This window comes from Lytechinus variegatus, chromosome 18 (assembly GCF_018143015.1).
Source record: "Lytechinus variegatus isolate NC3 chromosome 18, Lvar_3.0, whole genome shotgun sequence".
Taxonomy (NCBI): Eukaryota; Metazoa; Echinodermata; class Echinoidea; order Temnopleuroida; family Toxopneustidae; genus Lytechinus; species Lytechinus variegatus.
This window is the reverse complement of record NC_054757.1, coordinates 14110739-14136071: the sequence shown is the minus strand read 5'-3', so window position 1 is coordinate 14136071 and position 25333 is coordinate 14110739. Positions and strand designations below refer to the sequence as shown.

General features: G+C 36.6%; 2 protein-coding genes across 7 annotated transcripts in view; both read left to right on the top strand.

Annotated features, from left to right (window-relative positions):
- LOC121431627 (Werner syndrome ATP-dependent helicase homolog) overlaps positions 1-3126 on the top strand; it is a 50171-nt gene extending 47045 nt beyond the window's left edge. For all 5 annotated transcript variants that reach the window (XM_041629222.1, XM_041629219.1, XM_041629221.1 and 2 more), the window contains one exon: positions 613-3126. In XM_041629222.1, coding sequence (XP_041485156.1) covers positions 613-1020 — 408 coding nt within the window. In that variant the 3' untranslated portion in view covers positions 1021-3126. The remainder of the gene's footprint in view (positions 1-612) is intronic.
- Positions 3127-9552: 6426 nt separating this feature from the next.
- Positions 9553-24055, top strand: LOC121432010 (PDZ and LIM domain protein 3-like). 2 transcript variants are annotated; one of them, XM_041629822.1, is made up of 7 exons: positions 9553-9826; positions 14749-14900; positions 15531-15600; positions 18321-18475; positions 19106-19476; positions 20805-20861; positions 23504-23591. In XM_041629822.1, the coding sequence occupies exons 1-6, from the start codon at positions 9728-9730 to the stop codon at positions 20843-20845; spliced, it is 888 nt and encodes a 295-aa protein (XP_041485756.1). In that variant the 5' UTR covers positions 9553-9727; the 3' UTR covers positions 20846-20861; positions 23504-23591. The 2 variants fall into 2 exon arrangements, with proteins under 2 accessions (XP_041485756.1, XP_041485755.1); XM_041629821.1 differs by lacking the exon at positions 20805-20861 and having other exon boundaries at positions 9555-9826; positions 23504-24055.
- The last annotated feature ends 1278 nt before the right edge of the window (positions 24056-25333 follow it).

Genomic DNA, 25333 nt, shown 5'->3' with positions numbered 1-25333 from the left:
TGCTAACTAAGGAGATTGAGCAAATTTCCTGTAGAAAAAATTATGGTGTGGATGGATAATCATTTCAATTCTTATCCAGTTGAGATTGATTGGATCAATTGTAACTCTTTGTAAGATGGGGCCCCAGCTATCAAGTGAAATTGAATTGCAATTGATTGCAACGCCCCATGAGAATGATAACTAAAGTAGTTTCCTTCTCATTTACGAGGAAAGAGCTCAGTAAACATAAAATAAAAATATTGACAATTCTGGCTTCCTGTTCTTTGAAAAGGAATTCCTTTGGTGAATAAATGGATATTTATCATAATAATTTCAGTACATCATCATCACTAATCCAGTATTCAATTTTAGGTTTATATAAAAAGTGACATCCATTTGTCCATTTGAGAATGTTTTTTTTACAAACTGGCTTATCTGTCCTTCATAATAATGAGAAGTCTGCCCTATACTTGATGATGTAATTGTGAAACATTTCCAAAATGTCAGTTATTGGTCAGACTGTTCTGTTTTGTTAGAATAATTACATTATAATGTTAAATGCTCACTGTTTCATGTACTTATGTTGGCTATTATAGTAACATGGAAAAAATATTTCTCGTTTCTCAAATGAAGGGTTCCAATGCGTCTCCATCGACCAGACCTGGCCGGTTCGATTCACCAAGTTCTTCCCAAAGGTCACGCTTTCCAAACTCCTCTCCTTCAACACCCTCCGCAACGTCTACCCCATCGTCAAAACCCAGCGCCGTTACCAAGCAGCATAGCATTCCAGCCTACATGACTAAACCACAGAAAGAAGTCTTGAAGCGCAGCCAGACATTACCAGACATGCCCCCAACGTCACCACCTGCTAAAGGGAATGCCCCTCTGGGTCAGTCGAAAGGGGATCAATCCAGTTCAAAACGGAAGCTTCCGAGCTGGTTTAGTGGCTCTGCTGTCAAGAAAGGGAAGAATGAGGGCAGCGGGACTCAGGAGATGTCTACGAAAAAGAAACTGAAAGGAAACGCGCTGTTCAGGAAGTAGGCGTTCAGTTGGTGCAATTCAAAGAAAACAGACACCTCCTTCTGTCTAGTTCAAACTGGGTCAATCCAATGACAACTAGACTCTAGAAACCTTGTTTGGTCTGTGGACGAGAATGTGACTTTGTTCTGTCTATTCAAAACCGGGTCCAACCAAAACAAACTGGATTCTTGGAACCTGGGTTTGTCTAATGTCTATGGACAAAAACAATTATTGACCTGTGGACAAGGATTCAAAGTTAATTCTTTGTTCTGTTTAGTCCAAACTGGATCAATCCAGCAAGCACCGGAACCTAGAAAGCATGAGGTAATCCACTGTATACCAGGTAATATGGTCTAATTCTGTCAAGTACAGGTAGCCAAATGTTTAAATATTTTTTTTAACAGCTTTTTGGCACTTATACTGTATAAAACATTCTGAGAATGTTGGTTTATATGGCAGTCACATACTTCATGTCCCAACAAACTTCCCCCTCGAAAATATGACCATTCTCTGACGTCGACCCAAATTTTTAAAGATTGTTCCGGCTCAATGGTTATTTTAGATTTCAAGATGAACTTCAGCCAACTGTCTTGATTTCAGGGTTTCTCTAGCCAAGAAGGTTACATGTGCAAAGTGTGAAAATGGGATTGGGGACATAAAGTATGAGTATGATAAGAAAGTTGAAGATTCATGATGGAACTAGGTCGGGGCTCAATAAAAATGTATTGCTGAGAAAGTGTGTCTTGGATAAAGATCACAAGAAGTCATGGTATTTGAAGACGTAGACATAAAGATGAGCTCCCTGATTTTGATAGAAAGTTTAGTATTGGTTTATTTTATTATGATTATTTTGCGCCCATAGTGAAAAGCAGTAGGTAAATCTGTTTTTCTCTGATAAGTATTACAAACCAACAAGATGGCTTCAGCAAGCCATTGTAGGATTCTTTGACAGTCAGTTTTTGGAATTTTCAAACCTTGGGGGGAGGGGGTTGAAAAAATTGCTTCTTGATGTAATGTTGGAATGATTGGGTATCTGCTTTATTTGATTCATCAAACAAGGACAAGATATGGGAGTGGCTGAGAGACAAAGGCCTGGTTGCGAGATCTATGATCTGTGAAGTATGTGATCGGCATTGCAGCTTCCAAAAGAAAGCTGAGAGAACATCAGGCAACAAGGAGCAAATGCCCATGACAAGACCTGTTGCATCACCAAGAACTCATTCTTTGAGCATACTCACCCTGCTTTTTATGTGGTTCTGGCTCTTTGATCCTAGCCTGAAGCAGATTTCAAACATGTCTGAGGTAGGATACTCTGTATCATCAGTCAACTGGGCGAATTATATGCAAGATATCTGCAGGCAATTTGTCAATGACCTCTACTACAAGGACACAGAGATTTAGAGGCAAAGTGGAACTACCGTAGATGATAGTTTCTTAGGGAGGAGATGCAAGTTCAACCGCAGGGATCCAAATCCTGGCCGCAACGTATGTATTTTTGGTATGATTGAGAGAGAGCGATGAACTGGCTAATCATCTACCCCATCGATAGGAGGGATGAGGAGACACTGGAAGCTCACATCATGAGACATATTGAATTATAATGCACGTAATGCACATATAAGATACAAAAGTTGGGTGTGGAACATAAAATAAGAGTATAATAATAAATCTACTAGTAATTGACTTTCTTCATCCAACAGGGTTATAAAAGTTGGGTTGGGACATAAAGAATGAGTATACTAATAGAGATGAATCTACTTGTAATTGACTTTCTTCATCCAAGTTGTAAAAGGTGGGTGGGGGATATAATGGTTTAGATCTGGGTCATGATGTATAAGGGAGAGGTGCGTTCTCCATAGGACGTGGTCCTGGTACTTTGGAGAAGGTATGCTTTCGGTCATTACACGCTCGCTCTGGTATAAGCTGCATCTGAAACGAAGGGTCCAATTAAAACAAAGTACAGAAAATATAGTTAAGAGTATGAATATCATGAATATATGATTAGTGATGTTTTGAACAGTGAAATGGGAAGAAATTTTGATTGAGAAATTGTTGGGACATAAAGTATGAAAGTATGAGAATGGTGATAATACTGATATGAGAAACGTATAGTGTAAACCTCTGTTTGAAAAAAAATGGCTTTCGATAGTTTTCAGCACAGACTTAAACAATGGCTCAAATTAAACAAGAGCTCAGAACAAGAACCATAGGATTTGTGCTAATTATTACCTTGTTGACTGTTGCAGGGATTGGTCATGTGATGGTAATTTGACCAGTCATAAGATTTATATCTTTATAGAGTAATAAGTATTATAAGTAAGGGTATTATAAAATCAGAGATATATTGTAAATTAAATTTGTTATAAAGTACATTTTCAGGTTTTCTATATCAGAAAAAAAGAAAAGTTTAAAATTTCAAAAATGTCTACAGACCTTTAGCCTTTCATATGATGAATCCATGTCAAGCTTATGGTCTTTTGTCATAGAAATATTTGTATAATCTTTATAAAATAACATTTATTTGAAAATTTATGAGTTTCATTTATTTGAATTATATTCATTCAGTGTTCGAAGAAAATAATACAGCCTTGTTTCAATTCATAAACACCAGGTAGTGAAGATGTAATGCCTATTCAAAGGGCACTAGTGCATTGACTTGGTATCAAACCCGGGGGCCGTTTCATAAAGCAGTCGGAAGTAAAGAGCAACTTTAAGAGCGACTGGTGAACCTTTCTTACGCGCTAAGTAATCACAAATGAACATATCATTTACCACATGAAAGGATCACCAGTGACTCGTTCAGAAAGTTGCTCTTAACTTACATGTATGAACAGCTTTATGAAATGGGCCAGGAGTAGGCTACCACTCTACCATCCTAGCTTTCCCGCTTCATTATAACACTGATTTAGATTGGGCATTGCTACGTAGGTTGCTCGATAACTATTGTGTGACATGGCCCAAGTTTCTTCTTATCAATATCATCAAAGTTTAACCCACTTTGGCAACCTATTTAAATGTTTTCGTTTTGAAAATGCACGTTACTACTTTGGCTACGAACATTCTTATCTCAATAATTGAAATGGTGAAGAGCGTACGGACTACGATCTTGATATGTGGATGATCCTGCCACCTTAGTGATAATGCATGAAGGCCTTCTATTGTGGGCTAATCATCGTTTCATAAACAATGCCCCAGATTTTGTTTTGTATACAAGTACCCAAATAAACCAAAGTTGTCATATTTTTTTGTACTATCCATACTCAAACTTCAGGGCCCCGTCTTACAAAGAGTGACAATTGATCCAATCAACCACAAATATGGAAAGCCAGCAGCGTCACATCTAAAATACATGTTTGTTCAAAATGCTTTCTAGAAATGATATATATTCACTGTTTTCTTGACAGTTCGGTATGTTTCTTTTTGTTCTCAAAGGACATTGTCAAAAAAAATTATGACATTGATCGATCTCCATATACTTGACGTTGATCAAATCAATCTTAACTCTTTGTAAGATGGGGCCCAGATTTTAGTCACCTTCTCTGTTCAATTCCCATTTAGAATAACCCCATTTGTTCATAAGAGTAAATGATCCTCAATATATCACCTAGTAAGAGCAATGGTCTCTCATTGATAATAATTTCAAAACTTTTTGCCAATCTTGGCCTCATCTTAGAAAGAGTTACGATTGATCTGATCTACATCAACCACATTGAAATCCATCAAACTCATAATTTTTTATACAGGAAATTTGCACAATGTCCATTGTAAAGAAAGAGAAGCACACTGAATTTTGTAGGGAACGATTGATGAATGAATGTACATTATATCTAGAAAATATTTTGAACAAAACTGTATTTTAGATGTTGATGTTGCGGGCTTTCCGTAGTTCTGTGATTGATCAGATCAATTGCAACTCTTTGTAAGACAGAGCCCAAGGGAGCGTTTCATCAATATTTTCATCCGACAAGTTGTCAAATCTGACATCTTTCCATGATTTGATTGGTTGAGAGGCACTGTTCCTATGGTAACTGTCAGATAAAATGGGACTTGTCGGATAAAACATCCGACAAGTCCTTTCATGAAATGCCCCTCAGGTGGCAGTTTTGTTGATGGAGCTGTATCACCAATTTTGTATAAATCAAAGAAATAAACATATATTTTTTTAAGTTTATCAATTCTTTGTTCTCATCTATGCAGTACATTCTTTTACCTTTCCAAGGTGACTTGACTGTATTTTTGTTGATGAAATTTTGAAATCTTTAATAGAAGATGACACTGCCCAATAATTCTTTGAAGGGGCTCGCTCTTTGCTCAATTTTCAGATGATTTTTTTTTAAATAAGAAGCATTAGTTTACTCATGAATCCAAATGAAATTGATATAAATTTATTTTGAGGAATACATGCTTTCATCCTACTTCTACAGATTCCATTATTTCATCAACAAAATATTTGTGTAGGGTTTTCACTAATAATTGATTTTACAGAGCACTTAAAAGTAATAGTGGTGTCTCTGTTATTTAAATTATTGTTCGTACATATGTATTGTCTGTATGTATATGTCAAATTACAAATTTTGTAAAATCATGATTTGTTAATAAAACAAAAATAAAGACCAATAAGAAGTATTTAATTTTTTTATTGGTTTCCATATTTTCATTCTACAGGGTAAAATTGTGATTTGACGTGAACAATTGAAGTTTAGAAGCAGTTTGAGCAACTTTTTATTGGTCTCCATAAATGTTTTTGTTCTGCTGGAGAAATAGGCATTTGGAATGGAAATGGTACATAAAGATCCTTCAGTCAAGTTATTATTATTTAATTTTCTTTTTTTTTGGCACCCAAATAAGTTTCTTTACATACCATAGAAAATCAGCTGCTTGAGATTTTTTTGTAGAGAATTACCTAGTTACAGCAGCAATTGCCTCAAAATAAGTTTTCATTACAAATATTTAAGTGAAAGAAATTAAAATGACAATGACTGCCAAACTCCTTTAAGAAAAAGAAGCTGATATTGTTAATTTCAATTTCATTCAACTTTTATTAAACTTTGTTTAATCTAAAAAAAAATGTAGAATCATATATATGAAGGATTGACGAAATCTACAGAATGATATAAGAGTTTAATAAGATTATTTCTTCATGTAGATGATACAAATCAACACAAGACGTTTCAGAGCTGCCAAGTAGTACTGATTTTCCATATTTAGTACTGAAAATAGAGAATACTGATGGTTTCATGCAAAATACTGATTTCTTAAGTTTCATTTTATGTGTTGTCCTATGGTATTCCTGTGAAAATACTAATTTCCTCACCAAATACTGATTTCAGCCTTGAAAATACTGAAATGTTCTTGTTCAGGTTGGCAGCTCTGCATAATGCTGCACAAAGGCCCACATCTATTTTGATCAGTTTAAAATTGGGAGCTGAGCTAGTTTCATTTTCCTAGGGCATTGACATTGTAAGTCAATGGCCGTTAGTGGCAGTAAGACTGTTTCAGATGCAAAGAAATAGGCCCACTTGGAAATGGGGGTGGGCAGTAGCATAACTAGGATTTTCCACAGGGGGGGGGGCAAAATCGTCTGCAAAAAAATTGACACACAAAAAAGGTCTTCAACCACAAAGGATTTTGTGCCAGAAAAAAATTGAAAAAAAAGAAAGAAAAGGTCTTCAACTTCTCGTCAGGGGGACAGGGATAGGTCCCTTGCATGGGTTGTGACTTGTCAAGGGGGGGGCAGTCTGCCCCCCCCCCCTTAGGTACGCTGGTGGGGTGGGGGCATTTTTACTCTTTCAACAAATTCATATTTTATAATAATTTTTCTCCCTCTTTGATCATATTGTATTACAGCACATTTTGATCTAAAGTATTTTGTTCTAGTGAGTTTCATATCTCCTGTCCCCGACCTCACCACCCATATAAATGCCCCTATACCCAATCATCGAACATTATTACAGCAAGAACCCCCCCCCCCCCCCATCTCGTTAACAAGAAATCAGCTGGAAGCAGCACAATGCTTTCATTATCCACACAGCTTGATATTTTTGCCACTATGTAGGCCTATCATAGTGCAAATTGCATTGATAAGTTTTGATCATAATATCATATGATGTCTGGTAAACCAGCGCTCGAACGCATTTACATGTCCTCTGCAACGACATGCATGTTCAGCCATGTAGCTGAAAGAGTGGCGCTTTATAGACCCTTTCAGAGTTTAAGTAAGGGGGGGGTGTGTACCGTGTTCACACGTTATATTATTCTTGATTGTTGTGTATTAATGTTCGCTGAATATAAGTGTCTAAGGGATCGATCATTGAAGGGAGGGGCAGGGGTGACATCCCCCCCCTCCCATGATTTTTTTTTCAAGTGAAAACAAAAAGAAAGGAGGAAAAAAATAAAGAGATCAAAGAAGGAAAATAGAAAAAAATGTCCTGACCCCCCCCCCCCCCCCCCCCCCTTTCAACGCATATTCAGATATTCTGGTACACTATATACTAATCTACTATTCGTGTAACCTGTCTTTACCAAATGATGTCTCCTGGGCTTTTATTTATCTCAGCAGTTCGAACATATTTTACAAAGAATCTTATCTCTTTAAGGCATAAAGACCCTTCCCTTGTATACATAGGTTAATAAAATAAAGAGAAACAAGGTTGGAACCCAGTGGCGTGATGAGCCAAAAATATCTAGGGGGCTTTAATAATATCACTTTTTTGTAAAAAATTTTATAACAAAAGAAAATCCAATTTTGTGATAGATTTGTATATAATCAGAAAATATCGTAGTTTTTCCTTCTCTCTTTCTTTTTTTCAAAAATCATTTTTCGCCTTTTTGTCATGGTCGTGAAAATTTTAATGGGCAAGAGCCCCCCCCCCATCTGTACGCCACTGATGGGAACCGTCAATTTTGACCGATAGTTTTCATTTATTCATATATAATGATGTCCAACCCTATCTAATTTCTTGAATTCATTTTTGACATACAAAAAATGAATTTTTACACAGACGCACTCATTCCATACGACATATTAAATAATGTATTGTTTTTCAACTTTTAAGTCGAATCAAATACATATAGTAAACCGCAGTGTGAACACCTCCTTGCAAGCGAGCGCACGGAGCCCGCATACCACGAATTCATGACATTCATTTATGGTCAAAACCCCCGGTAGATGTTGGAGACCTAGATTAGAGATGCTCATTGTACGGTTCAATACAGACGATCAGAGCAAAGAGTGATCGATGGTATCGTTTGGTGATGCCAGGAAAGAAAGTATCGGCGATATCGAGAATTCAATGTTCCTTTAAAGTCCCTGTCTACCCAACAGAAAGTTGAGTAAAAGTCAGATATCTTACGAGCATGACACTGAAAATTTTATCAAAAAGTGGATTGAAGACAGAAAGCTATGGCATTTAAAAAAAATCTATGCTTATTTTGATATGCAAATGAAAATCTATAAGTAATCACACGCTTACTATGTATTTTTTCGTTTGAATTATACAATATTCTATTTTTTGCAGATTTTACAATAAGAAAACTCTTTATTAATTGAAATAAGGTCATTGATAAACTGTTGCTTTGAAGGTTATTTTGTACAACTTCTCTTAATCTTTTATTTTCACAAAGTCCGTTAAAAAAAATCTCCCTCATTTTGCAATGGTTAATCTTGTTTACATCGTAAGTGTTTTGAGACTTCTACCCCCCCCCCCCCTTCTCCATGACAATTGTTTACATTCTTTATTCATTCTAGCGGAATGTTCCTTCTACAAATTGTGTTCTTTGTGATTCATGGACAGATTATGCATAATTTGTTTGCATCTATTCATAAAAGAGGATGAATCCTTCGATAATGTTTGAATGTCCCCGAGTTCTTTGTAAATTTGAATGGTTTGTGCTTTCACCATTTCTTAAGGTAAGGTTTCTCTTCGAATCCTTCATGAACAGAAATATTCAGTTATTATTCGGAAAGAGAATTAGGCTGCAATTATTTCCAGCCATCCTGTTACAAATTGTAGGCCTAATCTTATTTTGGTGATGATACAAATAATATTTGTCAAAGAAACTTGGAGAACACGATGATTGGGGTACAGGGAGAAGGGGAAGGGAAATTAAGACGAAGGAGAAGAAAAGGAAGAAGGAGGAGGAGGAGAAGAAGAAGAAGGAGGAGGAGAAGAATAATAAGGAGGAGGAGGAGGAAGAGGAGAAGGAGGAGAAGACGACGAAAAAACGAGGGCATAAAAAAGAGGGGGAGGAAGTGTAGTAGATTGAAAGGAGAGTAAGAAGAAGAAAGAAGAACGGGAAAAGGAAGGGCAAGATCAAAAACAAAACCCATAGCTGGAAGAGGAGGAGAAATAGGAGGACGAAAAAAAAAGTAATGGTGGTCTTTTGATGCACTGGGTCTATATATTCCTATCGCTGGCATCCAGATACCAGTCTACCGATACTGGCCCCACCTTTTTCCTCCAATTACTGGTATCGATCAAAGTTTATACCATCCATCACACAAAACACACACCCACAATGTACCTCACACACAATCCAACATACACCAATGTACACACAAATATTACACAGTGTTTTAATATCTAGTCTAGCTAGCAGTAACGCCACGGCCTATAGGCTGCATGCATCGCGCTGTGTAAGCGTGTGCCACGGTTAGCCTTTGCCCTAGCGCAGCTGCAGTTGGCGGGGAAGTCTGTCAGAAGTTAGGAAAAACTTAGCCTAAATAATCATGACCGAATTGATAGATTTTACCCTCCCCGGGCCTGCCCCATGGGGGTTTCGGCTAGCTGGCGGCAAGGATTTTAATACACCAGTGCACATATCAAAGGTAAGTTTATATGTCTATTTTTTATCAAATATTATAATTATTCGTTTAAAATACCCATCTCGCTTAGACAACGGGACAGTAATTTACCCTGTCACTATTTTAACGAGATGCTGTATCATGCGGGGGTGGCTGCTCTATTTTCATAGTACCGGCGACAAGTATTCCGTGGCGTGTGTAATATATTCGTGTGGTATTTTCTCAACGACGCTGATACCCTTAAAAGAGGCACCCCCGGAAAAGATGCGATCCAAAATGGCCGCCATGACAGATCTATGTTAATTTCTTACCGTTGGTAGGCCTATTGCTGAAGCAATTATAAGCTCCAAATGCCTTTTCATTTTTAAGTATATCCCATCTTGAAATAAATTATACTAAATGTTAATTCCTTATCCATGATCTTGACACTTAATAGCCAAATCTTTATTTTAGATTTTTTAAATATCTTAATATAAAAAATGTATATTATAAAAGCTATCAATGAAAAATATATTCCTGCTTCTAATACACAAAAGAAAATGATAACAAAGAAATGTACTTCTCACCTAGGCCGATATTAGGCGTGGCCTTCCATAAATTTAATAGAAAATAATCTGAATTTAACTTGAAGTTCTTGACATTTAAATTTTAGCCCAGTTTTCTTTTCTTTCATTCATTCTTTCAGTCATTCAGTTTGACTTCTGAATATTAATAGCCCACCGCACGCACACACACACACACACACACTATCTTTCTCTCTGTCCAGTTGCTAGTTTAAATTTCTTTCTTCAGTTCTCTCATCATCGTGTTCTAGACAAATATGGACAGTTAAATGTCTTTTTTGTTTATTTTTTATTTGCATTTATAAGAAATTATTTACAAGGAAATACATTCTTAAAACAAATCAGTCAAATTGACTAGACCAGTAGTCATCAGTTGGATGCAACTGATATGACAATGACTGATGATCACATTTCTGAAGTATATTCTAGTCAGAAATAACTATGTTCTAGTAAAATACGACTAGAAAATAGTCAAATATGAATAGTATAACAGTTACTCCCAGCTGACCCTATTAACTAGTCATTTTTGACTTATTTGCTTTTAGAGTGTAGGGGGAACTGCTTAAGTAAAGCCGAGATTCCCTAAACAAGCGCATTTCCCACAACAATGATGGTTAAGAAAGAATAAGTGACAATCAAAATATGGCACTATGTTATTACAGAAGATGTGTTTTTATTTGAAGTGAACAAGTACCGAAGTTTTATTGTATTTGTTTCTTTTTCTGTAAAACATTGTTGTACGATATATTATGAATTTTTGTGATGTAAAAACTTGTATATTTTTATAGTTTCATGGACAATAAATTACCTCAATTGAAGATGAATAAAAAAATTATGGCACTGTAAATATAAACACTATCTCAGCAACATCAACAACAAAACAAAGTGACAATATACAAAAGAGGTATTACTATGTCATGTTGAAATAGAGAAACTTCTTCAGTCTTTCTTTTTTTTTCCTTCTATTTTTTGAAGGACCGACTTGCTTTAAGCTAGTGCTGATAAAAACTGTTGAATTGTCCTTAAAAAGGCTTTGCTATAAAATAAATATTAATTTGCTTTAAGAGAGTCGAGTGTGATCATAATTTTGAAAACATATACATAGTTTTTATACATACGATTTCTATTTAGAATCAAATTAATTAATTTAGAATATGAAAATCCGCTTTCCTATAAATAAAGATATTTCCCTTTAAACGTGTTGAGTGTGATCGTAGTATCAGAAAATACACATAATCTTAGATACTTCACATTTGTCTTTAGATTTAAGTACCGTAATAGGTCTGTTAACGTGAGTGAAGGGTAAACAAAAAGCTAATTGTAATGTTTGTGGATAAGCTTGTAAATCACGCTCTGATTAAACAACAAGTCTCAAACATTCGTTCCGCGTGTTTGGTATAAAAGGAGCTCGTGTATCATTATTTTGTCCTTGTCGTATTTCCGACTTTGATGGCATATCGTTCTAAAACTATATTATGTTAAGTTTTTCAACTTTTGTTTTTACAATTTGTTAGCGAAATGGAAGAGGGTTTTAGCATCTCACATTCACTTGGTATACATGCAGTTAATTACTCTAACCTTCAGATGATTAGATTGAGTCCAATATAACTTCTTTTAAACGGCATAATATTTTGGGGAGTTATATTCACCTTTCAACTAGTATTTTTTCTTCTTCTCAGATAATAATTATAATGGTAATAATAATGATAATAATAATGGTAATAATAATTATAATGGTAATAATAACAATGATAATAACAATTATAATTGTAATAATAACAATGATAATAACAATTATAATGGTAATAATAACAATGATGGTAATAATAATAATGGTAATGATAATAATAATGATAATTATGATGGTAATAATAACAATGATGATAATAATAATAATAATGGTAGTAATAATGATGATGATGATGATAATTATCATATGATTTCTATGGTGCCAAATCCACTGTAATGAAAATGATAAAGGCACACAGGTACAAAGAGAGAAAAAAAACAACATCACCACCGCATGAGGTAACCCATTAGACCTATCATGTGTTAAATTGAGGGTAGGTCTATATACACCACGCTTGGTGTATATATAATAATGATGATGATCAATGACTGTAAAGATATCATTAGAAATATTCATTATCATAATTATGATATTAATGAAAATTGTGACGATAATGATAACAGTTGTATTTCTGATATTAAATATTACTATACTACTACGACTATTACTACTACTAACCATTAGTACTATACTCTTGATGCTACTACTTATTACCTCTTCTATACTCCTAGTACTGATAATAATTTTTAAAAAGATGATGAAGAAGAAGAACAAGGATAGAATATATAGAATAATGATGATATTAACAACGAACATGATAAAAATGGTGATTACAATATCATAATATCAATATAAATTATTATCTTAATGATGATGATAACATTTTGCGTAATGATTTCTAACTGCATCATCTCTGCACTACTTAAGGTTGATGTAAATCTTTGTACTTAAGTAAAGATAATATAAAACACAACACTAAGCATGCACAAAGGTAAACCGAAATTCTCCTGTATTAGCCAGCAAAACCCTGCATTTATAAATGCAAAATGGTTAAATACTTTAGAGAGAAGTATTTGTTAATTTGTGAATACGGATTGCTAGTGTATGAGAGAAACATATTTATCGCCGTCTATACCAGTCTATAATGCAAACCACATATGCAGGACAGTTCATCAACTGAAACAATATCCTATCTAGCGATCATCTTCCACAAGCACTTCATTTATGATGCACACAGAGGAGATACTGAGATATGTTTATCTACCAGTCAAGTGGCGGGAGCATTGGTATCTATATGTTTCGTTTACATGACTCGCATTCCAAAGGGATAGAGGTGCACACCAAGCGAGTTTGAAAATAAAAACTTTTACACCTCAAAAATTGACAATTTTAATGTTATTTCTTCTCCGCGTTCTTACGGGCACATGGTTAGTTGGGCCCGTTGCAGAAAGAGTTGCAATCAAACGCAACTCTAAAAATCATGCGCAACTTGATTTTCAACCAATCAACAGCGCGCATTTTGGACTTGCGATTGATTTTTTGACTTGCGTTTAAACGCAACTCTTCCTGCAACAGACCCCTGAAAGGGTGTCTTCTCCCAAATATGTTGATACAGTTTTTACGTGGTGTGTGTTTATTCGTGGATAATCAGGATGTATGCTTTGCTGCGATGCAAAATTCGATTAGCGCCAAAGTAATGCGTGAATTAATGACTGAATTCAGAATGTCTATGAAGCCGTAATCCTAAGAGTCGTGTAATTTTGATTTTATACCAGATGGACCATCAAGCTCGGAAATATCATTTTTAAGTGTATTAACACAATGTTCCGGAATTATATGTTTAATTGTTTATGAAATGTTCCCAAATATTCATATACCAAGAGTACATTAGGGTGTGTGTGTGTATTAAACCAATATATCGGAATTATGTGTTTAATTGTTAGTATTTAAGTTTTTACGAAGTTCTCTAAATTATCCGGCCATTTACATCCAAATGCAATATATAGATAACGTACTGGTATAGTTTAAAGGTTTGTTATTATTTCAAGTGTTTGAAATATCTCAGAAACGTGTATATGCGCTGCGAAGACACCGGCGCGGCGTTTCTAACAACTGCCCGGTATATAGTGTACTTCAGGAAAACACAGGCGAAACACCCAAGTGTTATGCAGCACCAGTTTAGAATCGAAGAACACTGTGCTGATGTTTAATATTGATGTTATCCGAAGACCAAGCTGGGGCTGTTTGAACAATTATTATTCATCGATGTTTTCCTAAATACCGGGTTGGTGTTGTAATAACACTGGGTATTCTGCAGTGTAAAGTGTTTGGATTATTTGTTTAACTGTGTAATCGTTCAACATCTACCGAAGATGGAGATCGCGCTATGGCGGTAGGTCGAGGTCAATATACAAACATAACCTCACACGCCATTATTGTCCCATTTATCGTTGACTTAACTCTCTTTATTGTTTCGGTGTTTTGTTCTGCATCATTTAGATGTGGCCGTAATTTTGTTGTAAAAGGAAGGTGAATGCTCCCCACTTTCTCAAATCATGTACCATGATGACAAGAAATTTGGCAATTTATACGAAAATAATGAGGACACAATGAGTTCTTTTATTAGTGCGATCACAATCATGCTACCCACTGTGAAAAAATATTTACTATTGGACATTTATGGATGTAACTCCAATATAATTTATACAAGTAAAAACGAAATGCTCCATAAATACTGATTCTTGAAAATTGCAAAACTGCCTCGGACTTCCTCCTTGATATAATTTCCTGTATTGATATCATTTACCTTTCAGACAACACCAAATGGAAAGGCAGCTTACGCAGGGTTGGAACAGAAAGATGTGGTGTGCGCCATCAACGGTAACATTACCTCAGGTATGACCCACTTTGACGCCCAGGATGCCATTAAGGAAGTCACCGGGGACCTCAAACTTAGAGTCAGAAGGTAACAGGAATGGGCGGTGATCGCGGGGGACGGGCGGTCGTGCTCGCCCCCCCCCCCCCCTTCGCGAATTTCGAATGTTGTTGTGGTTGTATAGCAGACATTTGTAAAAGGTCGTCTACCCCCTCCCCCAACTAGAAATGTTATCAATATCGCCACGCAGTTACGCAAGAGGGGCAATGATAATGGGTAAAGTGGCGTACTGAGACACTTTGGACAATAATACAGTCTACATCTAAATGCCTGCTTACTTGGTGGCTATAGTAACTGTTCTGAGGTCTATAATTATGTTGGTGTATGAAACTGTGCGATAAAGCTAATGCATACAAGTGAAGACTCCTTGAAGGGGGGGGGGGCACGACCATTAATGTTTGTAATTTTGTACAGAAACCAGTGGGAAAAGGGACCCCTCCTATTCCGTCACAAGAAATCTCCAGGCATGTTATCAAGACCTCATTGCTATAGATCACCTCATTTCTCTCGGTCTGCGTGTCTCTCTCCCTCTCTTCTGTATGTCTGTCTGTCTCTCTCTCTCTCTCTCTCTCTCTCTCTCTCTCAACCTATTTATGTTTCTTAATTTCTTATTGCATTATTGATGGTTTACAATTTTTTTCTTCATTTTTTACATTTCAGAGGAGGAGGATATGTAGACGCCCCGACACAATCGAAGGCAGGAATGACCTTCCAATCGGCCCCAGCTCCAGTAAGTATATCGAGCGTTGGCAAATCGGTAGGAGTTTGGGGGCTGATCCCCCCTCCCCCTAAAAATATATCACTAGAGGGGTCATCGGTCATTATACGTAGTAATCAATGACCTTTTTTTATTCATTTTCCCCATTTTTGTGTAGGGGGAGGAGAAATCATTAATAATAAACTTGGTAATGAAGTACAAAGAAAGCCAGATACCAACAGTGGCGTCACCATGTGGCAAGTGGGCGAACCAGAAGAAACATTTTTGAGTGAAGGCATTTACCCCGAAATCGTCTAAAGTATTTTAAAACCATCTTGATTCAATTCCTTGCAAATTTGATTATTAATATAGGTGGTAAAATTATGAAAACAGTCTTCAAGCGCCAGTCTAATGAAATAAAAGACAATTTACCAGGCAGAATTATGAGTGGGAGTGTGATTTTTTTTTTACATTATGGCCTGATCCCACCGCTGCCACCACGCCAGTCTAGTGAAATGAATGACACTTTACCATGGCCCAGAATGTCATGATGGGGCTGGACCTGAAATTTTTCGACGCAATATGAAGGTATATTCAATTTGCTAAAGGTTGCTCCATTGAAAAGACGCATCTCCTTTGGCCTGGTAGTCAGTGGTATCGCCCACACGTGGTCAGCGCAGTAGCTCTATCCAAAGGCAATTGCGCAAGTCCACAGGCCTACCCTGTGCATCAGCAGTCTCAATTTGATAGGGTAGACGTGCGTTCTATCTTCTTTCAGCAGTGTTGTTATTTTGTATCAGTTAACTGCAGGGATCAGAAGGGTAGTGTCAGATTTGAGGGGATCAGTTCAAAGTAGGACATTGAGTGTCGGACTCCTTCTTCGTCACCATCTTCTCCTCCTTCCCCTCCTCCTCCTCTTCTTTTGCGCCTTCCTCCCTCTCATCCTACTTCTTTGTTTTTCGTCGATTTTGCTCTTCTTCTTCTTCTTCTTCTTCTTCTTATTCTTCTTCTCTTTCTTCCTTTTTTCTTTTCTTTCTTCTTTTCTTCTTTTTATTCCTACTTTCTCCCCATTCTTTTTCATTTCTTCTATTCATCATTTTTTTCTTTCTCTAAGTTCTTTCCTCCTCTTCCCCTCCTCCGTCTTCTCATTCTTTTTCTGTTTCTTCTTTTCTTTTCTTTTCTTCTCCTTCCCCTCCTCCTCTTCGATTTCTAAAATCATTTGAAGACACTGGGACAAAATACGTACTTCGGGCAAGTCAGAGAGGAGCAAGAGAGGGAGGAAAAAAAAAATCAAAATTCTGATGTTACAAAAATGACAAAGATTTCAGGCAGAGAGTGTTTGATAAGCGAATTGATTATTCAACGATTTATCGATAGACTTATTGATTAAGACTTGCCAAACAAAAGAAAATACAAAAAAATACTGATCAGTATGCCTGAAAGGATAAGCCAGGCAAGGTGGAAAGCTTGATTCCACTCGGTTCCTAGCTACAGATGACAACACGAATGTCATATTTATATGCGGAGGAGGGCCAAGGACGTTTCATGACAGTACCGCTAGCCATCGATGTCAATTACGTAGGTGAGCTAGGAGACGGATTGAATTACCTGAGGAGAAGAGTGATTTAGACAAAAGAGCTGTGCCAGCGGCGCTGGAACGGAACTTTGCACATTTATAAAGGTGCGATCCATCCAATACCACGCTGCGAGCGCTCTTGAGAGATGCAACTGTGCACCTTTCAGAACTAAAACTAATGTTTCACGACAATGAGCAACTTTATAGGTGCAACTTTGCACCTTTCATGTCACTGAACACCTATGTAGGTGCAACCTTGCACCTGTCAAGTCATTTAACACCTATGTAGGTGCAACTTGGCATCTTTCAAATCATTTAACACCTGTGGGTGCAACTTAGAACCCTTCATGGTCTTCCGTACCTTAGCCCTGTAATTGTAAGGTGCCAAATGTCCAATGTGCCTTTGTTCCTCGAGTGTTATATAAGGTTTTCTGAGTTTCCATCGATTCTTTTTCCGCCTTCGAATCTCATTTCCCTTTGCCCTTTTCCGTCTTCTAGTCGGAGGGGAAACATATCTGACCGTTCACCCCAAGTACCACCACCTCCTCACGGGGCTCAAAGTCAATATCATGATACACTTTGTGACGCCTCCACGGAAAACTGATAGTGTAGTGTTGCCTTGTGACTGGGACATATTAACTACACGATTTAAAACAGCGTATAAATGGCCGAAGTAATGCCTCAGTCACATTTGTGCAACGGACTCCAGACCGATCAAAGATATTACGTTAATACCAGTGACAGACAATTGGTCTGTTTGGAGTATGTTTGATCAGTGTGACTGCATGGGACATGGTTGACGATGGTCATGTGCTTCAAGACGACAATACTAAAGGATGTTCCTGGAACATGACTTTCAGTGCAATTCTTAAGATTTGCATTTTATTACAAAGAGATTAAAATCTAAGAGATGACAAGAAGTGTATTTTTTTTTAATAAAATGAAATAGTGGTCTTGGATATTGGACTCGTTGACTGAAAATGAAGGCATTATGATTTGACGAAGTTTCTGCAGCCTGAAGTCCTGCAGAACTATCAGCCACACGGGAATCCCCTTTCTGTAGCTATTGTTGCATCATAGTCTTGTGGCATAAACCACTAGAAACTGAAATTGACAACTTATTTGTTGCCTTGAGAACCAACTTACTTTTTTTTATCTTTTCTGATTGGTGTTTAAGGTCCGACGCATGGAACCTGAAGTTCTTCCACCAGCCGGTCCTCAAATCGTCCACAAGCAGTTCAACTCCCCTGTGGGTCTCTATTCTGCAGATAACATCGCCGATGCCTTCAAGGGCCAAGTCGAAGGAATGGGAATCGATGCCGGTGCCACCAAGTACAGTATCGTTCCTTATCAAGCCACCTACAGTCACACAGGAGAAACCGTCTCCAGACCGACAGAAGCTATTATGTTTTTTATCAATGGCATACCATAGGTCGGTTAGGAGTTGGTTTCGTTAGTATGACTGTGTCATGATATTAAGCACATGATTTGCCTGCAACCATATTGTTGGATTTTTTAAGAGTTATTTGAGCAACAAAGATCGTTTTGCAGAGCACACTGTCAAAAAGTCGAAAAGTCATGTGAATAATCCAGATTTGATTCATTGTTCATTCGAATTATTTCATATAATCCAGATTTGATTCATTGTTCATTCGAATTATTTCATATGATATTTGCAACAAACTAAATATTAGGGAATTGAAAATATAAAGTAGTGTAAAGAAACATGTAAATGGTAGAAATTCGTGTTGGCATCGTTTACTGCAAGAGGAACTGTCATGAAATGGGCCTTTTGTTTATAATCCACCTCAAGGATAAGTTTTGGCGTTGTAAGTCGCTTGTTATTCATCCTTTATGAATATTCATTGATAAATCTTTTTAAGAATATGATTTGGGAGTAGTTTATCGAATTTGTTAGAGATTTTACCCGATTTCCGTGATTGTTATTGATTTTATTGACAGGTTTCCTGCGCCTTCTCCGATGTCACCAATGTCCCCTATGTCTCCTATGTCACCAGGCTTCGGAGGACAAAGCTATGGGGGACAGCAGAGACAAGGCTTCGGGTCCAGTTCAACACCTTTCGGTTCCTCAGCCCATGAAGCCACGTACTCAAGACCCAGACCCATGGCCCAGGTGTATTCGGGCCAGGCCCCAAGGGCCCAGTCATACGCACCTCCGAGGCGCCCACCACCAATCGTCAACCGTCCCAAAGCCCAGCGTGGGCCCCCACCTTCCCAGCAGAAGCCGCAGAGGGCGTTTGCGCCGAACCCAAGTCCCAAATCAAGGTCGTTCCGGATGCTTGAGGAGATGACACAAGAAGAAGAAGCCAGAGGTACAATCAGATTCATTTTCCCCAACCACATTTCATCATAACATTTGCTCATACATGCCCCTTTTTGTGGAATAGCCTTCCTGCTGTAAAGCGTTTCATCAACATATTGGTCGAACAAAATTGTCACGTCTGACAACTTTCCTTGACTTTGATTGGCTTAGAAGCACTATTACTATGTTAACTGTCGGATAAAACGTCCGATATATCTTTTCATGACCCCCCCCCCCCTCCATCAGGAGATATCAGAAATTGATTTCCGAATGACATGGTTTGATCGAAAATCCTTTAACTCTCGGCAGAGAACGCAAGGAAAATGAGGATAGAGTCCAAAAAAGTAACCCGATGTTTTTTATTATTATTTTTATTGAGCGGTGACCACGATATGGCGAAATTTAAACACCCTGTAGTATCTCTTTCCTGATTCATTTTCTTGTCAATCTAAATGCTCGATATTGTTTTTCTTTCTTGTTCTGCGTGTGTAGTTTAAAATTATGGAAGCTTTAAAGTACCATCTACTTTATCTTGCCATGTCGACTTCATAACGTTATCGTGTCAAGATGACGAGATACATTATCTGACCAAGTCGACTTATATGGAAAAGTTATACCTCGTCATTGGAAGTTATGTGATAGCTATCTATTACGTATCTCGCTACGACGACAAATCGACTCGTAGTATCCAGTATTTCTTTTATCGATCAAAAAAATATCGACATTTTAACACTATTAAGACGCCTGTGGCAAGACATCTCTTCAAGTAGATAGCTCTTTAAAGCTTCTGTAGAAAATTCAGCTTGGCTTCCCATAAAATTTTATTTCATGGAACAAATCTCGCATGGCATATTAACATGACTCTTCTGCAACTATATTTCACATTAAAGAACTTATTTTTCTGCAAAAAAACATGCCCCATTTATGCTTATGTGTCTAATTTGTAATACTTTCATCACTTTATTTGATTTTCTTTATTTTTCTGCCGTGGCCAATCACCATCTAAGAAAGCTTTAAGTGCATTAAAACTTGACGATATACAAAACGCTTGACCTTATCAAGTCAACCTAATGTCATCATCATGTATACTAAATGAATGTTTAAGTTGATAAGGTGATATGAAGAATCTTGACAGGTTGCCATGGCGATTTCAAAAAATATACTTTGTTTCGCCATGTCAACTTAAAAGATTAAAAGTCCCCATATTTATAATCAATGAGGTAAGTCGACTTGACGAGAATCTTCCACCATCTCATCAAGTAGAATGGTACTTCAAAGCTTCTAGATGTATTAACTGTCAGTCATTGCATTATTTTCATCTTTCACTCATTCACCCAGAACAATGCTACGACGAAGAATATGACCCCTACACGCTTTAAAAGAATCACAACCATGGTATAATCATTGCTTGTCTTCATATAACATCGATTTTTGTGCATTGAGCACGGTTTGCATTTTCATCCCAATGCCCGTTGCACGCTGGGGGCGTTATAAGGTACTTTGATTTCGCGTTGACGCAAGCGCACCTCCGATCGCCCTAATCCATCGACGCGCGTATGACGGAAACTGTCAAAGTGACGTCATTTTTAAGGGTGGTCAAGGGTTAAAGATAATAACCGCCAAACAGCTCAGTTTCGTGAACAAGGTAACGTTGCATCGGAGAATGTAAACTTTTGTTCTTGACGGAAGACCGCGTCAATGAATAGCGCTACCTTTTTTCAGCCTGTGACGCTTTTAGGGTAACATGATGAATCCAGCAAAGAAAATATTCATATTTGGTGATATTTCAAGAGTTAATGGGATAATTAAAAAAAATTCTTGTGGGTTCATTCCAATGTGGATAAAATACATAACATATTTATGCGCAAATAAAGACGTTTGATAGAGTATTAACGTGGTGCTTCTCATGCAACGGGCATGACAACCAAATTGAAGATGAGCCAAGATTTTTGAATGGTTACCTTAATCAGGATGTTCAAAGGTTTTAAATATGAAGATAAAAAATGTGTACCCCATAACACCTTTCTCCCTTTGTCCCTCCTACAACCTTTTGTTACTCACATTTTCTCCTGATGTGTATGCTTATATGCCTTTGTTAGAGATAAATACCCGAATTAAAAGTTTGCATAGTGTTTTTTTTTTCAACGACCGGGGTCTTGATTTTGGTTAATAATTTTGATACCATTCTTAACGATATGACTAATTTAAAGTATTGTTAATAATGAGGTTCTCATAATACATTAAATATGTATTATATGTTATATTGATAAAATAAAACAAAGCGAAATACTTTTGAAAAAATTGTAAAAGATGCACTGGCATACAGATGAGGGGCTTGATCCCCCCCCCAAAAAAAAAAAAATTGTTCCACGACCAAGAAAAAAAATAGAGAATGAAGGAAGAAAAATTAAGGAAAGTAAAGGAAAAGGGATATAATGTTATTTACTGAATTATTATGTCAAAATCTATTATAAAATTACATTTTCTTTTTTTAAGTCAACAATTTTGTTTGCTTCCTTCGCTTGCTTTGGACTTTTGAAGAAATTTCGTCATTTACGCCATTTTATGCCTATCAAATGTATTTACTTTTTACGCCACTCAATAAACGTGAGGTTTCAACGATATTCCAATTCTACTTTTGATTCATATATCGGGAAATTCTGTTGATGTGAATTTGGTTTTCCATTCCTTTGGGATTTTCTTTAATAGTTCTAATACTATTAACTTTGTTATTACCTAATTAGCACAAATTTTGATTTTGATTCTTCCATTTTCCCCCTTTTCTCTAATATTTTCTTCTTTATGTTAAATCTTTTGTTTTGTATTTTCTGTCTCTCTTGATGTATGAGTGCGTTGGGAAGGATTAGGAATAAAGCTACTACAATGTTTTAAGTGCTAATTTTTGATTAAATTGATTTTTTATTATAGCCTCAAACAGACTTAAATGCTTTTGAAAAACGCGAGACAGTCCGTTATTTATTATTGGTAACTTTCCTTGGCACAATTTCTCTAAAGATGTACACTCTTAAAATTTTGTCTCAAATTAATAACCCTATTTAATATACTTGATTTCAACTTCAATAGTACGCTGATGTATTCTTTTGCTGATATACATACTAAAGTTTTATCAAACATACTTTGTTCTGCCACTTTTGCACAAAGAATGTGGCTTGCGTATGTGCATGGCGCCTCCGCGTAGCGTAATATCACGTGACCTCATTTATTGACCAATCAGTATCACTATAAACCCCACCACACACTATTCGATCCGATAACGACCGGAACCATTTGAAATCAAAATTCTGCTTTAGACATAACCTTGCTATTTAAGTAAAGTCCAGTTTAGCTTCAAATTGAATTTGCTTTTATTTATACAGGGACTCGAAATATACATATCACTGAACGTCGCTCATTAAAATTTTATATAGGTTTGAATATTCATATGGTATTACGATTTCTTGAAATCGGATCAAAACGGATCTGGTAGTGTGCACCGGGTTAAACCCTCCTATTGCAGAAAAAATATTCCGAAAAATATATAACTTTTTGAGAGTACTTCGGGTTAATTATCCCAGACTTTTCTATTTTTAGCACTGAAATTTTTCTTCACCTTGAAAGATTTAACAGTAAGATTATGGTTTATTAATTTGAATGGGGTTGTTTTAGGGACGATGTGTTTCAAAATCACAATGCTATTGGCAAGACGCTGTTTTGTCGGACAGCATAAAAAAACAAGGACATTCTCTTAATAGCCTTTACCCAACAAACATGGTCATTGGCCATTTGTTCTTCAACATCATTTCCTTCAATCATGTTCTTTTTTAACCACAGCCGTTTTGAAATGAGTAGGTCTATTACAATAAGTATAATCGAGTGTGTTCGTTTACTTGTTGCCTTTTTTTTTTAAATATCCTTGCAATGTTGAAGACAGTGGCACCGACTTAATGTTGTTGTTTTTGTTTTATTCGTATATCAATGCAATTGCAGCCGACCTACCTCAAGTTTAATATTATTTGTGTTTGTTGTTTTATTTTCAGCCTTGGAGGAGATGCAAATGGCCAACAAAGCCGAGGAGCAATCAGAGTTCACCCACCGACCACGCCCAATAGACGACTACGAGCCCTACGACGGAACGCCACGTGGTAAACAATCCAGATCTTTCAAAATGCTACAACAGTTGACGGCTGAAGAAGAGGCTATGATTGAAGACTTGTAACTTCAACTGTATAAAATCAAAGTGCATTATTTTCTTGAATACTATTGTCAGTAATAAAAGATTCCCCGCGTATGTATTATGCCGATGTTCAGAAGCAGTGTTTTTGTCAATCATGGTTCGTCACGCCACCCGAAAATGTAAAGGTTCACCACTGGACCTATTTCGTTTACGGGGAGGGAGCAAAACGAACATCCGTAAAGATTTGCCATTATTAAAGATGGAACATTAGCATTTTAAACCTGGACATGGCTTAAAATATTGTGAAGGGGATTTTGGGTAATCATATTCCAAAAATACGATTTCAATCTTATTTGTACGCATGCGGGGGAGTAGCCCAGCAAATTTATTTTGTCATCAATATCCTGACATTTTTTGTTTCCGAAAAAACACCCACATTTCTGGTAGGACGATTCCTAATCAAAATCATTAGGGGAACGTGCCCCCACCCCCCCCCCCCCCCCCCGGTCTCCCCTGGTGCAGCCTTCCCTAATTAAGATCTTACTTTGCCTTTACACAGTTTTTTGTGGAGTTTGTGGTGTAAAGTTACCGCTCTTTTCTCAGGAGGGTTTTGATTTCAAAACTTTGGAAACAAGCTCCAGCCCGCGTGGGTCACTTTTGTTTGTTGTGTTACACTCGGAGGCGGGAGGGGGGGGGGGGTGTCATCAGATTATGTTTAAAGTGATTATGATTATACGCTTGCTTACAGGAGTACAGTTACGTCATCGATCAGCCAACATAAAACGAAATGATAATACTGACCGCAATAATCATTGAAATATCTTTACAATTACTCAATGAAAAATACCTTTTTAAAGCGATACACTTTTTAATAACTTTTTTTTAGATAGCGACCCTAGGTAAACCTGTTATAAACCTAAACAATCAATATAATGAAAATTAGGCTTGTATTTATAAACATCATTTCAATTTCATAGTGTTTGTCTTGTTTTATCTTTTATCTTCGTCTTCATAATTTTCCTCCCTATACGTAAAAAAAGGATTGGTTGGTTTTGGTCATAAAAATAAATATCATCATTGTATCACTCTTGCATAGGAATTATTTAAACGAATGTGTAACGTCATTCACTGTATGACAATGTAGTTGTGCAATAGAAGACTATAGCTTTGTTAAAGTATAGAAAATATTCGATTTCATTGTTGTTGTTGTTAATGTTGTTGTTGATAATAATAAACATTATTAGATATTTGATTTTGATAGTGGCGTATTCTTAGCGATTGCTTTATCATGTTTATTCTCAAACTAATAGGAAAACTCGGGAATACAAAACCTCATCTCACGTGCCTTATAAATAAATTGGTCTTTTAAATAAATTGATCTAATAGATTGATCTTTGCTCTTTTTATGTGTTATCACAATTGTTATGGAATACTAAAATATGAAGTATCATATTTCCTAATTTTGAACCAGAATGTAATTTGTAACGATTTTCAGTCCATACAAGCTATATTTCAAAAATGATTAAATACCTAGATTTGATTTGCTACAAAGTGTACATAATCATTTTCATGACTTAGTTTTACCTTGCATAGGTAACAACTTCTTGATTATGTTTTTTTCAAATGAAATGATATTGAAATATTATCACCTCATTTTATTTTGCTGGTTTGCCGTTTTGTGATTCGTTACGCA